Below are 14,303 nucleotides of genomic sequence, written 5' to 3' on the forward strand. Positions count from 1 at the left end.
AGCAGCTAAACAGAGATTCAGGATGATTTACTTGATAGAAACTTACCATAATTAAAATATAATATGAATTAGGTGCACTTGTCATAGGAGACTTTGGTTTACAGAAATAGTATATATATATATCTCAAAGATAAGCTGACCCAGTAACAGAATGAAAATCCCATCTCATCCACGTGATCTGAGTAGCTATAAAAATGCAGTATTTCCATTTAAGAGGCAAAGTAAATCCAAAATACCTGATTGTATTCATTCAAGATAAAAAAATTAAGGTTTCTGTTTTAAAGTCTCTTAAAGAACAGGGAGCCCCTGAATGCATCATTTTATTGTAGCAAATAAGCTACTAAGTTCAGACTAAATGGTTGCATTAGGAACTTGACAACCAAAATTATATAGCTGTATTCCAGAGAATTCATGCTTGAAAAATATAAAAAAAACTCAGGCTAGGTTGAAACATATAATGCTTCTAAAATATAATGCTTTGCTATAGAAAAAGGCAATTAAACTTGTAAATGGCTTAATTTTTTTTTAAGATTCTTTTGTAGCCAATTGTTTACAAAGGTAGAATAATTCAAAATAATTTTATTTTATTTTATTTTTTACAAAGAGCAAGTACAGGAGCTGTTCAAAATCATGTTTTCAAAATGAAATGTGACTTGTACCGACTGCTGAAGTTGTCTTGATATTTGATAGACTTGAAATCTGTGAAGTGATTTGAATAGATTACCTTTTATAAAAATAGTAGTAGTCTTTAAGTGTAGAATACTGCCTAACTCTGGAAATGTAGGAAAAGTCAGCATTCTTTAGGTTCAAGATACTAATTTTAAATAGCAGCTGAATGTGGCCTCATGGCAAAGCATAAAGACCTCTTTTTTTCCTTGAAAAGGAATTTCAAAATTGTCCTTTCCCCTCACAGTGTCCTAAAATTTTTTAAAGGGGGGGTTGGGGGGCATTTTCCTGTATTTCAGCATTCCTTGAAACTCTGCTGAAAGGAGGCTGTCTGTCCGTCAGGCTATAAATAGAGTCCTGGGTAAATCCTTGAAGTTGTCATTCCACAGCAAATCCACACGTTTCTTCTATGGCTGTTAGCAGCTTTTCATATAACTTTTCATAGCTTTCATAGGGCGGAATGTCTATTCGATTGAAGCTGTAAATAAGCAAATCACAGTTCATTCAAAACAAGGCAACTGACCTGGCAAGTGTACATTAGTTTACACTAAACTAATACAGCCATATCCCTCTTGTGTCACACAGAAAACTACAAGAAAGAGGTTATATTTCTCTCAAGTTGAGATTTACTTGAAAAGCCCCCAAAGGGATTTTCCCTATCCATTTTTGTATAATCTTAATCCATTTAAAAGGAATAATAAGCAACTCTTAAGGCTCCATTCAGTAGAAAGAACAACAAATAAAATGTCAAATCTGTTTGAAACTAACACCTACATACCTGGCATGAGGGGAAAAAGCTACTGAAGTAACTCACCAAGTGTGGGCTTTGGGCAGGTTGTTAGTGCAAGCATCGATCTGGTGTATGGTGAAAAGCCGTGGACCTGCGGCACCTGCAGAGGGAGCCAATGTGGGTCAGATCACTGCAGGCACACTTATCAGTCTTCAAAATCTCAGAATAAAAATGGTACATATGCTTGTAACTCTATGGCTGATTCATATCAATGTGTGACAAAACCCACTGAAATGATGTGAAGTAATTAGCCTCCAACTAATAAAAAATTAAATAAATAAATAAAGAGAAATCACAGATTTAAAAAAAAAAAAAAAATGGTACATAAACCACAGGGTCTAGGGCTAAGGGAGGACTGGTGACTCCACACAGCTGCCAGAAGGCCCAGGAAAAGAAGCTGGGTTTTTAAAAGCTGGAACTGACCTTGGATAACAAGGCTGATTCCTTGATCTGCTAGCCTTTCGATTTAAGGAAAAGTTCAGGATTGAAACCTTTTGCCAACTTCTATCTTCTATGGACAATCACTGTCCCAAAGGGGCAAATCCAAGGTCCAGCACATATTCAAAAAGATGACAACCTAATGCAGATTTAGGTTTCACTCCTCAGACTTCGCAGAGAGCAAAAGATCACAGTCTAGAGAGTAACGAGTCTGCAGAAATACAACTTCACTTCATGCATCTGAGCAGTCTGCTGATAATGAGTTCTCCACATAGGCAATGCAAGCACGACTCGAGTCTGTTTTCCCCCACGGAATTCTGACACGGAGACTGTATGCAGCGCTGTGGAGTCATGTACCAGCCTTGCTTCCTAGACCCTCAGTCACCAGCAGCAGCAGTTTTAAAAATGAAGAGCTTCAGAAGTAAAGGAACACTGCCACCCAGTGAAGCACCACGATCACTAGCAATATCCCAACTCATCCCCCAACTGAACAGCTCTTCCATGGAAAACAGTTCTTAAAAATGGAATATGGCTGTGAGATGGTCTGATGCCATGCATTAACTAAAAGTGCTCTGACCAGACAAATGGCTTCCACAGCTCACGCTGCCTCTATTAAAAGCTTAAAAAAGTAGAGGGGAGAGGCCTCCCAAGTGGGTAAATGTTTGCCAGGCTGAGATGTGAACACAGAAGCAGACAGACTTCCCCTAGAGGAACGGGCAACAGCCTTTTAAAGCAAGGTGTCCAGAAAAGGCAGAGCACCAGCACACACGTCTCCGACATGCGGCACTCACTACAACCACAGAGAACCCAGCAGGAGAGGCTCTTGGGAGGGAACAAGGAGAGGAAGGAGAAGAAGGTATCAAGACACGAGAGTTACAGGTAAGAACTAGAGTGAAAAGAGAACCTGTTTATAAGCACGTTTGTACACCATCTGCATATAGCAAATACTAACCCCCTGCCCCCGACGACGAGATGCCAGACTGTCTGTGCCTCCCTCTCTCTTACCTTGTAAAGCCTTGAAGCCCTGCAGAGGCACTCGTGATGAGCCGGTCACAAACTGAAGCAACCGTGCTCGTCGTTCTTCATCAAAGAACTCCACAGCCTTCCAGAACCACTTGACAACATTGCTGTCTGGAGTACAGTGTTTTAACCGGGTGTTGACCTTCCAGTCATTAACATCGATCTTTCCAAGTCCACAAATAATAAGCTGTTAAAATATTGCACAAATAATGAGCCAATAGAAACCCAAGTCGGCCAAAAATTCCTCAAAATGGAACTTCAGATTTGCAACGTTGGCTTTCAAATGGTGTCCTTAATCGAGGGTAGACGTCAGAACCATCTGGAAAGTTTTTCAAAATATACACACTAGGTCCTATGCTCATATTTTAATTCTGTGAATCTGGGGTGAATTAGGGTCTGTATTTTTTAAAAGCTCCATGAGTACCTACACACTGCAGGTTCCCTACCCAGAATGTGAGAACCACAGTGATGGACATGACAAGATGAGAAGTTCCATAATCTCACAGTAGAATTCTAAAAAAAATGATAATGATCAGAAACTAGATTCAGAGGAAATACAGTTTACATATGCCTTCCTTAAGACCTGAATCTACTATTCCAATTTCAACATTTATTAGCTTTGGAATTCTGGGCAGTTCAGCTCACTTCCCTTGGCCACAGTTTCCTCTGCGGTAATAAGGCAGTAGTATCTGTTTCATTACATCCTGTGAAAGCAACCAATAGTGCATGGGCAGTCAAGAAATTGTGTTGAATAAGTGGTACAATCTGCTTAAAGTTGGACCAAAGTACAAAATTTATGAATGTGCTGTTACAGAGCTCTGCTTGGCATTCTGATGCAGGCTCAGTATAAATGATATATCAAAATCACTTTGATACTATTAATACGCACACCTCCTTAGGATCCAGACAGAGTCATCTTACTGACCTGTGTATAACACTGACTTAGGACAGTGTGTAGTACAGAACATAATGCAACCTGCAAATCCCATAGTTTATAATTAATTATACTAACCCAGTATAACACTAAACTATATATATATATATATATATATATATATATATATATTTCTTATGAAAAGTTAATTTCATTAGCAGTAGAAATTATACAACAAACCCTAACATTATTGAATAAAATCTGCAACAAAGCTTCTACAGGGTTCTGAAAAATCCTGAATCACAGCTATATGAACAGGTAAGTGGTTATCCAAATAGAATTACAGAAGTACTTATAATACTGAAGATACCTCTCAAAATTCCTTTCTTCAGAGGAGTGGTACCTTTAAGGCCAAATTCCTTATTTATTATACGAACAGAAAAAATGCATCGTATTTCAACTTTACTGTCATTCCTGCTGTGTTTTATTCCTCCTCCTACTTCCTTCTGGTCATTTCACTATTGAATAATTCAATCACAAAAAGAATGGGGATGGTATTCAGTCAAACCAATCTTTTTAGGTTTGTCTAACCGATCTGTTAACAGATTTAGTTAGAAAGGACACTGAAGTTAATAAAATCATGTTTTAAATTATGTATAGACTTCTAATATTTATGCTATTCCTAGGCACTAATTAAATTTTGCAACCTCAGGTAGAATAAAATCTCATTACTTTTCAAAGTAGTTCAGTAGTAACTCAGATAGATGTATTTGTTAAAGGTCTTAATTATAAAACCAAACTTAAGGTGCTTTAAGGACTAGCTTTAAAATTAAAAAATGGTTAACTGGTTATTAAAGTCTGTATTAGTAACAAAAGTTTCCAAGGAGACTGAAGATGTTTTGACAGTCATGGAAAGTCGCTCAGTCACTTCCAATTCTTTGCAACTCCATGGACTGTAGTCCCTGGAATTCTCCAGGCCAGAATACTGGAGTGGGTAGCCTTTCCCTTCTCCAGGGGATCTTCCCAACCCAGGGATCGAACCTAGGTCTCTTGCATTGCAGGCGGGTTTAGATGATCCTAAATGTTTCCTGTAGGTTTTTGTCTATCAAGTGCTTTCTTGTAAAGCTTAACGTAAATCCAATTGGGTCTAGGTTTTTATTCCAAATAAACTGCAATATGGTGGAGACCAATTGATAAAGTTTCACTTAACTAAATCAATAGCCATTTAATTAAAGAATAGGAAATAACACTGGAAGAATATACACAAAATACACAAAACCTGTTAAAAGAAGAATGGAAAATATGGAAGAATAAAGGATAGTCACAATACAAGAGAGACTACTTGTAGAATTTCCAAAACATGAAAGGCTTTTCCTATGAATTAGAATTCTCACAGCAGCACACAGAAAAAATTCAAAAGCACCAGAAATACAACTCCTCTAAAAAAACTAAGTAACAGAAACTTCTCAACCTTGCTTTGTTATACTAGATGATGTCATGACATTCATACACTGACCTCTAACTCCTTCTCATCAAATGTCTTCAGCAGATGCTGTGGAATTACTTCATTAAATCCTTTCTGCAGGGCCAGGAATTGCGCCTCAATGCCTCGTAAAAATCTCCAGTTCACGTAAAGCCTGGAAACATTGGGCAGGGGTTTTGTATGATCAAATATATTCAGATTTGGTAATTACTATGAATCGTTAGTACATTAGCAACACTGCCCTTTACAAGTGTCTAGCGTTAAGAATTTAGTCTAAAATCTAAAAGAATCTCAGATTACTGAAGGTAGATGGCTCCTTAGCAGTGAGGCAGTTCAGTATAAATTATAAGCAGTATAAATTAAAAAGCAGTAACCTTCCACTAACAAAAGCAGCATCGCTACAGCAACTCTTCACTTCGGAAAAACTCCTATTAAACTGGAAGTTGGCTGGAGAGCAGATGGGTCTGAAGTTAAAATCTAAATGAAACGATTTTCTCAGCTTCTAGCATGCATGCCAATAACCAGAAAAAAGAGCCCATTCAACCAAAAATAACTTCTTCTGATTTCACTTAAAAATACAATCTGAATGTGTTGGGTGTTGTCTTTATATTTTGTGGGTTGTATACAGGGGAAGGGGAGGTAAAGAGAATCCCCATATCCAAAATGAGAAGAAACAGTAAAAGCCACTAGCAAGCACTTTTTGACTACCCGTTTTTCCCTATAGGCTTTAAAAGCCCTGAAAGATGTAATTTGAGCAACAAAAAGTACACGAAACTACATCTCCTGTGTAGCTCTACTTACAGCTTTGTTTGGACTTACACTTTCTACATGAATTGCCCTTTTTTTTTAAATCTATCTTCCCAGGAAAATTTCTCTCACAAACCTCAGAACTACTCCTACTCCCAATCTGTCAGGATTTCCTTTCCCAAACTTGTAAGAAATAATTCTCTAAGAAGTAAGTTACTTAATATTAACTGTATCCCTTGGGGGACCTCATTTTTCTTTGTTTAAGGGCACATCAAAACTGCACACCTGTGACAAGTTTTTCTGTGTAATTTCAAAACTGCATCTGTAAGGGATGATTGGTGGTCGTCGTGTCAGACTCTTGCCACCCCTGGACTGCAGCCTGCCAGGTCCCTCTGTGCATGAAATTCCCCATGCTTCCTTCTCCAGGGGATCTTCCTGACCCAGAGACTGAACCCACGTCTCCTGCGCTGCAGGTAGAGTGTCTGCCACTGAGCCACCTGGGAAGTCCCAAGGAATAGTTATTGTGCCTGTAAACATGGCTGAATCCTAGAAAATGAGCAGTCTACCCAGATCCTGGAAGTGACCCACTACTGAACTTCAGGGAATTCCTGCTCATCCTTATTATTTTATTTTTTAATTGTTATGTGTGTGTGTGTGTGTGTGTGTGTGTGTGTATTTTGGGGGGGTGGGGTCACACTGCTTGACATGTGTAATCTTAGTTCCCCGACCAGAGATCAAACTTCAAACCCATGCCCCCTGCTGTAGAAGTGAGGAGTTCTAACCACTGGATCATGGGGAAGTCCCTCATTAAGTTACAAATGTAATATGTTATTAAAAGAAAAATCATAGTTAAAAAATCAAACATTAAATGTGGAGACAGAGTAAAACCTGAAAGTCCACTCTTTTACCCTCTTTCCTCTCTACTTCCAGGCCTATCACTTCCACTCTCTCACCCTAGGCAACATCTTATTGGGTAAGTGGTCTTCCTGAACATCATCTGTATGAGAATAAAACAATACAGACTTTGTTCCAAGATATGCTTTTTAAGTGACAGCTTATGCAGAATCTTTTTAAACTGTCACACAATATTCTGTTTAATGTATCTCATCATTCTCTTCTACAAACATTTTGCAGTTTTCAGGTTTTTTTTACAAGCAATATTTAAACAGCCTTATATTTCTTTAATTACAAATGTGTTTCCAAACAACAGATTCCTAAGAATGGAGCTGCATATGCATTTTCATTTTGGCAGCTGTTCTCAAATTGTTTTCCAACAAAGCTCTACCAGGGTTCACAGGCTGTGAGACTGATGGGCCTCCTCCATGAACTGAAACATTTCAGCCAGTAAGACCTGAGGACATAGTCTGTGCAAAAAGTACAGCAAGCATGCTTCTGTGTTCTTATGGTGAAGTTCAAACTCCTAAATTTGATTATCACAGTTTAATGCTTAGAAAAACTTCACATACCATGAGCCAAATGATCTCACTTAATACTTCTAGATTCCTCAATCAACAGGTGATTTTACAAAACTTGAACATTTTCTTGATTTTTTTATAAGAAATATAGTAGCACCTCATATATATCTGTATTTCTTTAACATTTACACTAATTTATATTTAATATATATCAATATATTTCTATTTCCATAAATTATATTTCTATTGAAAACACGTATTTCTTATATAAACCCACAACATCTTCGTTTATAAACAGGGTTAAGTCCTAGTAACACAGCGCGGAAGTGCTTCTGCACATCTAGCTGTGGGGGCTGCACTGCGCGCGGCGCGCCAAACGTGTTTCCCGGAGCTCGTGCCTTTGTACAGCCCCGCTTTCAACTGAACCTGGGCTGGCATGTGACTTGCTTTAACCAAAAGAATACAGCAGAGGGGATGTTGGCCAGTTCCAGGCTTAGGCCTTTAAAAGATCCCACAACTCCTCCTCCTGTGCTCTGGGAAGCCAGCCACCCGATAAGAGGTCTGGCTACTGTGCTGCAGAGAAAGGCCTCTGACACCACGTGGGATAAGTGAGGAGCCAGCCAACAGTGCGAACCAGGAGCCAGATGGTGACCCAGCGTCCACTCCAGCCAGCGCCCAGCCAGCCAAGCCACCCTGGGTGAAACATCAGACATGTGAGTGAAGAGCTCGTCTTAACATTTCCGTCCCAGCTGACACCATGCGGAGAAGCAGTGTGCTGCCCCTGTTATCCTCGATCCAAATAACTGACCCACGGGAACATGAGAAATAATAAAATGGTGGTGGTTTTTAAGCCACTTAATTCTGCAGAGGCCTATTCTGTGGCAGTAAGTAACACTACCTAAGCATCAATGTTTTTCCTTACCACCATTCTAGAACATTAAAACAAGTCTCAGGCTTAAAAAGATACAAGTGTTTACCTGACATATTCTTTTTTATTTTCTTCAGTAACAGGGATACTCTTGCCATTTGGTTTAAGTTCATGCTGAATGATTTCACCATAGGCATTATGTTCGACACAGAAGGTGTGGTCCAAAACACCTGTGATATCATTCTCACTAGAAAGGAAAGAAAGGGAAAGACACCTGACTAGAAAATCTAAAATTCAGATCTCGGAGATGTATTAACTGGTGAGACAAATAAAACTAAGGTAGTTTTACGACATGACAAACAGAGGAACATCTGACCCTATGTTCTTTTTACTAGTTCTCATGCCACCGTTCCTACCAGTTGGGGGGCAGAAAAGTTAAAAGAGCTTTAACCTTCATAAACCCTGGGAACATTTTATTGAGTAATGAGGAAGCCCTGGAAAGCTGGGTTTTACACAGCGAAACCTCAGTTCTGTTTGGCTTTCAGGTAAGAAGTTCTAGCAGAATCTCGGTAATCCAAGTGACCAAACACCTGAGGAGCCCCACTGAGAAAGCTACTTGGTAAAAACTTGTACTTGGTAAAAACCTGGTAAAAACAAGCATGGCCAGTGTATCTTCACAAACGAATGACCTCCTAACAAACAGAGCTGACTCTTACAAATACCCTTTTTAAAGTATGGTTTCAGCATCATCATTTCAGCAGAAATACCTTATTCTCACATATGAAAAATGGAAACAGAACATGCATCATGTTGAAGAAATCATTAAGTGCTTTTAAGAACAGAGTATACTACATTTTCCCCTTTTAAAGTAATAACACTTTTGCTACAGTTTAGGAATTTTAAAAATACACAAAAGCAGCAGAAAGAGGAAAAGTCTCATATGGTCCCATCACTCAGATGATCACCCTTAATATTTTCCGTGCATCATGTTTTATATTTCAAAAAAAGTATATCCATTTTGAAACATGTATCTTTTAAGAGCTCAGATTCTAATGAACAAGACTCAATACATACAGTATCCACACTAAACTGTTATGAAGATCTGGGTCAACTAGCTCCATGTCATCCAAAGTAATGGACTTCCCAAGCAACTGTTTATAGAATGGCAACGTGAAACCACCGTCAATGTAGTGTCCATGGAACACAGCCATCCCCATTATTCGTCCAACAAAGTGGAAGTATGATAAATGTTCCTGAAATTGAAAAGACTTTATGTAAATATTCCAGGTAGGTACTATCCAGGGAATTTTTAATAAAAATTAAATATGTAAGCAACAGTAATTTTTTAAATAATAAGTATCAACTTATACTCCAATTTATAACTATTTAAGTGGATAGGCTATCATATCAAGGCTCAATACTCACTAGGGAAAGTTTCTATAGGGCACACTTAAGATACTATACTTTGCTACAAAATATTGAAGCAGAGTCAATGCCTCTCACAAAGAAAGGGCAGTCACTCTGTAAAATTTATCCTCAGAAATTAAGTCTAGTCCCTCTGCAGCCTCACTAAATCTGCTGCAGATCCTGTTCTCTCTCCTCCCATCTCCTGCTGAGCTCCTCATAGTGATGGCTCTGTCACAGGAAAAAAGCGTTCAATTCTCTACCTCCCTGTTCTCTTGACCTAACCAGAAACTGAACTTCAAAACATCACAGATTTAAGAGCACAGACTTCATGTCTAACTTGGACTAGAGTCCTGATTTTACCAGTTACTAGCTATGTACACTTGGGCAAACTACTTAACCTCTGTAGAGATACTTTTCCATTATCTGGAAAAATAAGGGTAATAATAGCATCTAAAAAGGGTCTCTGTGGGTAGTAACATGAGGTGATGAAGCCCAAGGCGCTGGACCTGGCATATGGTAAATGCTTAACAAACGTGAGCTATCATTGCTACGGTGACAGTAATGAGCTGGTCAAGCAGAATTTTCACCTAAAAATCTCCCCTTTATGAAGAACACCTAGCAAGGAACCTACCATGCCTACCATGTTTAGACAGATTTGGTCTTCCATGATATATTGTTTTATTACTGTTGGATATTTGTATTTTAAACTTCTTTTACTTCTTTAACAATCTCTAAGCTCACCTATAAGCCTCCCTTTTATCTTACAAATAGCACTTTTCTTTTAAAAAAGTAGTACCTGTTCACTACTATTTAGAAAATACAGACCAGGAATAAAAGCCCATAGTCTTAACACTAAGAGATAACCACTGTTAAGTATTACACTGTGGATCTTTTCAATGTTCTCACATATACATATGTTTACCAAAGTTGCATCGTTCTATTTTGTTAACTTTTTTAAACCTATTACAAATACTATCTTTACATATCATTATCCATTATCCCACAACATCATTTTAGGGGCTCTATAATATACCCTTGTGTGGGAAGATAATAGAAATACTATAAAACCAACAACTGAGTAACAGCTGCTAACTCTTGTTGAGTACTTAATAATATGTAATAGGGTTAATAACATATAGCATTGTGCAGAGTCACATTTAACAGTCACAACCCTTCTCTCAGGTTCAAATTATATTTTATCATTGAGGCTTAAGTCAATGAAAGTCACAAAGCTAGTTAGTAATGGGACCAGGATATGTTCTCATGTCTAATTCCAGAGTCTAAGCTCTTAACCATGTCGTTCTGCTTCATGTCATAATTTAATCAACCCCTCTTATGGACAGCAATGTTATTTCCAGTTGGGGCTACTATAAACAGTGATGCAGTAAACCTCCCTGGGCCCAACTGTTGCACACACTCATAATCATTTACTTAAGAAAACTTTTTAAAAGAGGACTTGCCAAGTCCAAGGATGTGACTTGAACAAGGACAGCAAACCTATGTCATAAACTACACTGACACTTAAAGATGAAAAAACATTGTAGGTCATAAGTTAGTTCATATCATTATAACCACCAATCATACCGGATTAACTGCAGAATCAGGATTGATCTGCAATGTATAGATATCATCTCTTGAATACTGGAAGAGGCCATAATAAGGATTCAGCATTTCATGTGACAAGAGATATAACCACTCCCTAAAAAACAAGATATGCCAAAGGAATTTTTTGTTAATAAATATACTTTTACTAAGATATGCTATTAATTAATGTTAGCAAAGGTTTTTAATAAAACAAAATAAAGCACTAACTAGTTATGTAATATCACTTTAAAAAGGTATACCAACGCATGGAGCTCAACCCCATGCCCCGTGACCACCTAGAGGGGTGGGAGGGAGGTTCAAGAGGAGACAGAACACCTATGGCTGATTTCTGTTGACGTATGGCAGAAACCAACACAGCATGGTAAAGCAATTATCCTCCAATTAAAAATAAAAATTAAATTAAAAAGAAGAAGAAGAATCATCTACCAAGACCCAAAGTAAATGAAAACCCTTGTTTTATTATATTGAACTCCTGTCTCACTCAATTTTGAGTAATTTTGTGACATTTTAACATCAGCGAACATAATAATAATATCCAGAAGTACCATTAGATGCTGCAGCCCAGTGGTCTGTTACTTTTAATTGCTAAACAAATTTGTGATCCATAATAAATATAAAATGAAGGGAAGAATATGGTTTTATTTCAAAACCTCCAAGTGGTCCCATCCATACCACCCTGATCGTCTCCAATCATGGCAGTTTTATACTAGTTTATACAATATATAACATTCATATATAACTAATTCATGTATTATTGTTGGTATGGTTTTAGTAAGAAAATTTCATTATCCATTTCCACTATCTGCTTTGTGTAAACCCTACAATAACCATGATAAACATGTAAGTGGTGAGAAACTACCAAGGCCTTTGGTATAAGTGGGAATAAAAGGGCAGGCCAGCACTTTCTGGGGATGTTTCATCCCACTTCTTGGTTTCAAGCATACATCAGTGTTTTTAAAACCTATAATAAACAGTTCTATCACCTTAAACTTATTAAATCATTTACATTTTTCAAAGTATAAAAGACCACTTTTTGTCTTGGTGAGACAGAAATAAAATCACTAGTCTAGAACTTAAGGTGACGTCCGAGTCTCAAAGCCTGTCATTCCTCAGCTAGGAAAGGCATGTAAATGATATGTTCTGATATTATGGATTAAACAGAGGAATAATATAATTTTAAGAAATGCAGTGAAACACTATTAAAATAGTTAGAGGAAAACATTTCAAAGTTTTATCACTTGATGGCATCTAAATCAAATCATTATGCTTAATACTTGAAAAGTCTAGAGATTAAAAAGATAAAGTGAGATCTCCAATAGGCAACCTTCCCACCTAATATGTCTTGTATATTTTTTATGCATATATGTGTTTTTTAAAGGCTTCCCTGGTGGTTCAGTGGTAAAGAATCTGCCTGCCAAGCAGGAGACTCAGGTTCAGTCCCTGGGTCGGGAGGATCCTCTGGAGAAGGAAATGGCAACCCACTCCAGTATTCTTGCCTGGGAAATCCCCATGGACAGAGGAGCCTGGCGGGCTACAGGCCATGGGGTTGCAAAGAGCTGGACACGACTGAGCATGCATGCACAGTGATCAATTCTAAAAATCCAAACTAAAGAAGCTATCCATTTGCAAGTAAAAAGGTCACAGAAAAAGTTTACAGGTGAAAACAAGTAATGCCAAATAGCAATTATGGGACCTGGTAGAAACACAAATTTAATTTAGGCTGGATTTAGATTAGGGGAGACAGAATTATCATGATGGTCCTTAAAATGTTTTAACAAAGAAGCTATAATGTTTCTGCTGCATTTATATATAGTGAATTCCCACACCTGGAAAAAAAATACTTGATGTATGAATGCAGCAGAAACATCATATTCAATGTACTGAAATATTCTATGGAGGATTTATGATATACACACATACTTCCCGACACAAACATTCCTTTAACAAGGTTAAAAAGCATGGCAATGGAAGCAAAGGGAAACAGTATTCAGTTTAGAATACACGTCATTAAAATCTCAAGATTATTCCTGACAATGTAAAGCAGAGGGAACAGCACGTACTGAAGGAGAGAAACGGAGAAAATATCAGGCCTGTAGGCCCTACCAACAGTCCACACAGGGTTGCAGCTAGTTTTCAGAGAAAGTCTCACTGGACGACATGATCCACTAGCAAGTTCAAAATACTTTACTGGCAGCAGTGCCATACTAAATAACCTCATTATGAATGCATCTACTAGGGTATCCTCCATACTGCAAACATTAGGTAACATGATGTTAGAAAATAAATACCAATGAGAAGGTTACACCACAGAGAGTATCTAATCTGCAAATATAAGGATCTATATGTCATTTACTGACGAGTATGTCTTTACCTGGCAACCCCTCCGTAGTCAAGGCCTTCTTCTCCACGAAATTTTATCATTAATCGCTTCCAGAGATCTTTTGGTCTCATTTTCATGACTTGTCGATATGATTCCTGAAAAAAATGTTTAGTATACTATTATTAGTAGGTGTTTTTAACCTGCTATTTAAACTCTCCTTCCTATTCCACCTACATGTTTATTTAAATAAAGTGGAATGTGTTCAACAATCAAATCAATGGATCAACTCCAAGTGTTTGGAACCTCATGGAGCTTAAAACAGAGTTTAATACTACTGAAATCAATTAAAAGCCTACTAAATGCAAGACTCTGTACTTAAGTCCTATGAACTATAGCAATGATACCACTCATATTAAAAAACACAATCTGACAGAAGTACCACATTTTTAAGTTAGTTGACCTAATCCAGGCGACAGATTCCAGCAGAAAGGTAAGAAACAAAGTTTCAAAGAACGTAAGTAATTGTTAATGTGATCCTCACAAAACTGACAACTTTACATTATTTTAAAATTACAAATGACTGAGTACAAACAAGGTCAGAACTGTTCAGAACTGTTCTGAGAGAAAAAAGTTCATCCTTTGGGAGAAGGATTATGAAGACCCCAAACAT

The 14,303-nt window shown here is 37.7% G+C and overlaps 1 protein-coding gene across 2 annotated transcripts in view; it reads right to left on the bottom strand.

The window, feature by feature from the left end:
* Window positions 1-564: 564 nt before the first annotated feature.
* Window positions 565-14,303, bottom strand: part of SMURF2 (SMAD specific E3 ubiquitin protein ligase 2) — a 110,737-nt gene continuing 96,998 nt past the window's right edge. For both annotated transcript variants that reach the window (XM_061144406.1, XM_061144405.1), the window contains exons 12-19: window positions 13,685-13,788; window positions 11,293-11,407; window positions 9,376-9,554; window positions 8,411-8,548; window positions 5,305-5,425; window positions 2,900-3,101; window positions 1,481-1,556; window positions 565-1,144 (exon numbers count right to left, since the gene is read on the bottom strand). In XM_061144406.1, the coding sequence (XP_061000389.1) occupies window positions 1,045-1,144; window positions 1,481-1,556; window positions 2,900-3,101; window positions 5,305-5,425; window positions 8,411-8,548; window positions 9,376-9,554; window positions 11,293-11,407; window positions 13,685-13,788 (1,035 nt within the window). In that variant the 3' untranslated portion in view covers window positions 565-1,044. The remainder of the gene's footprint in view (window positions 1,145-1,480; window positions 1,557-2,899; window positions 3,102-5,304; window positions 5,426-8,410; window positions 8,549-9,375; window positions 9,555-11,292; window positions 11,408-13,684; window positions 13,789-14,303) is intronic.

Source organism: Dama dama, chromosome 5 (assembly GCF_033118175.1).
Source record: "Dama dama isolate Ldn47 chromosome 5, ASM3311817v1, whole genome shotgun sequence".
NCBI lineage: Eukaryota > Metazoa > Chordata > Mammalia > Artiodactyla > Cervidae > Dama > Dama dama.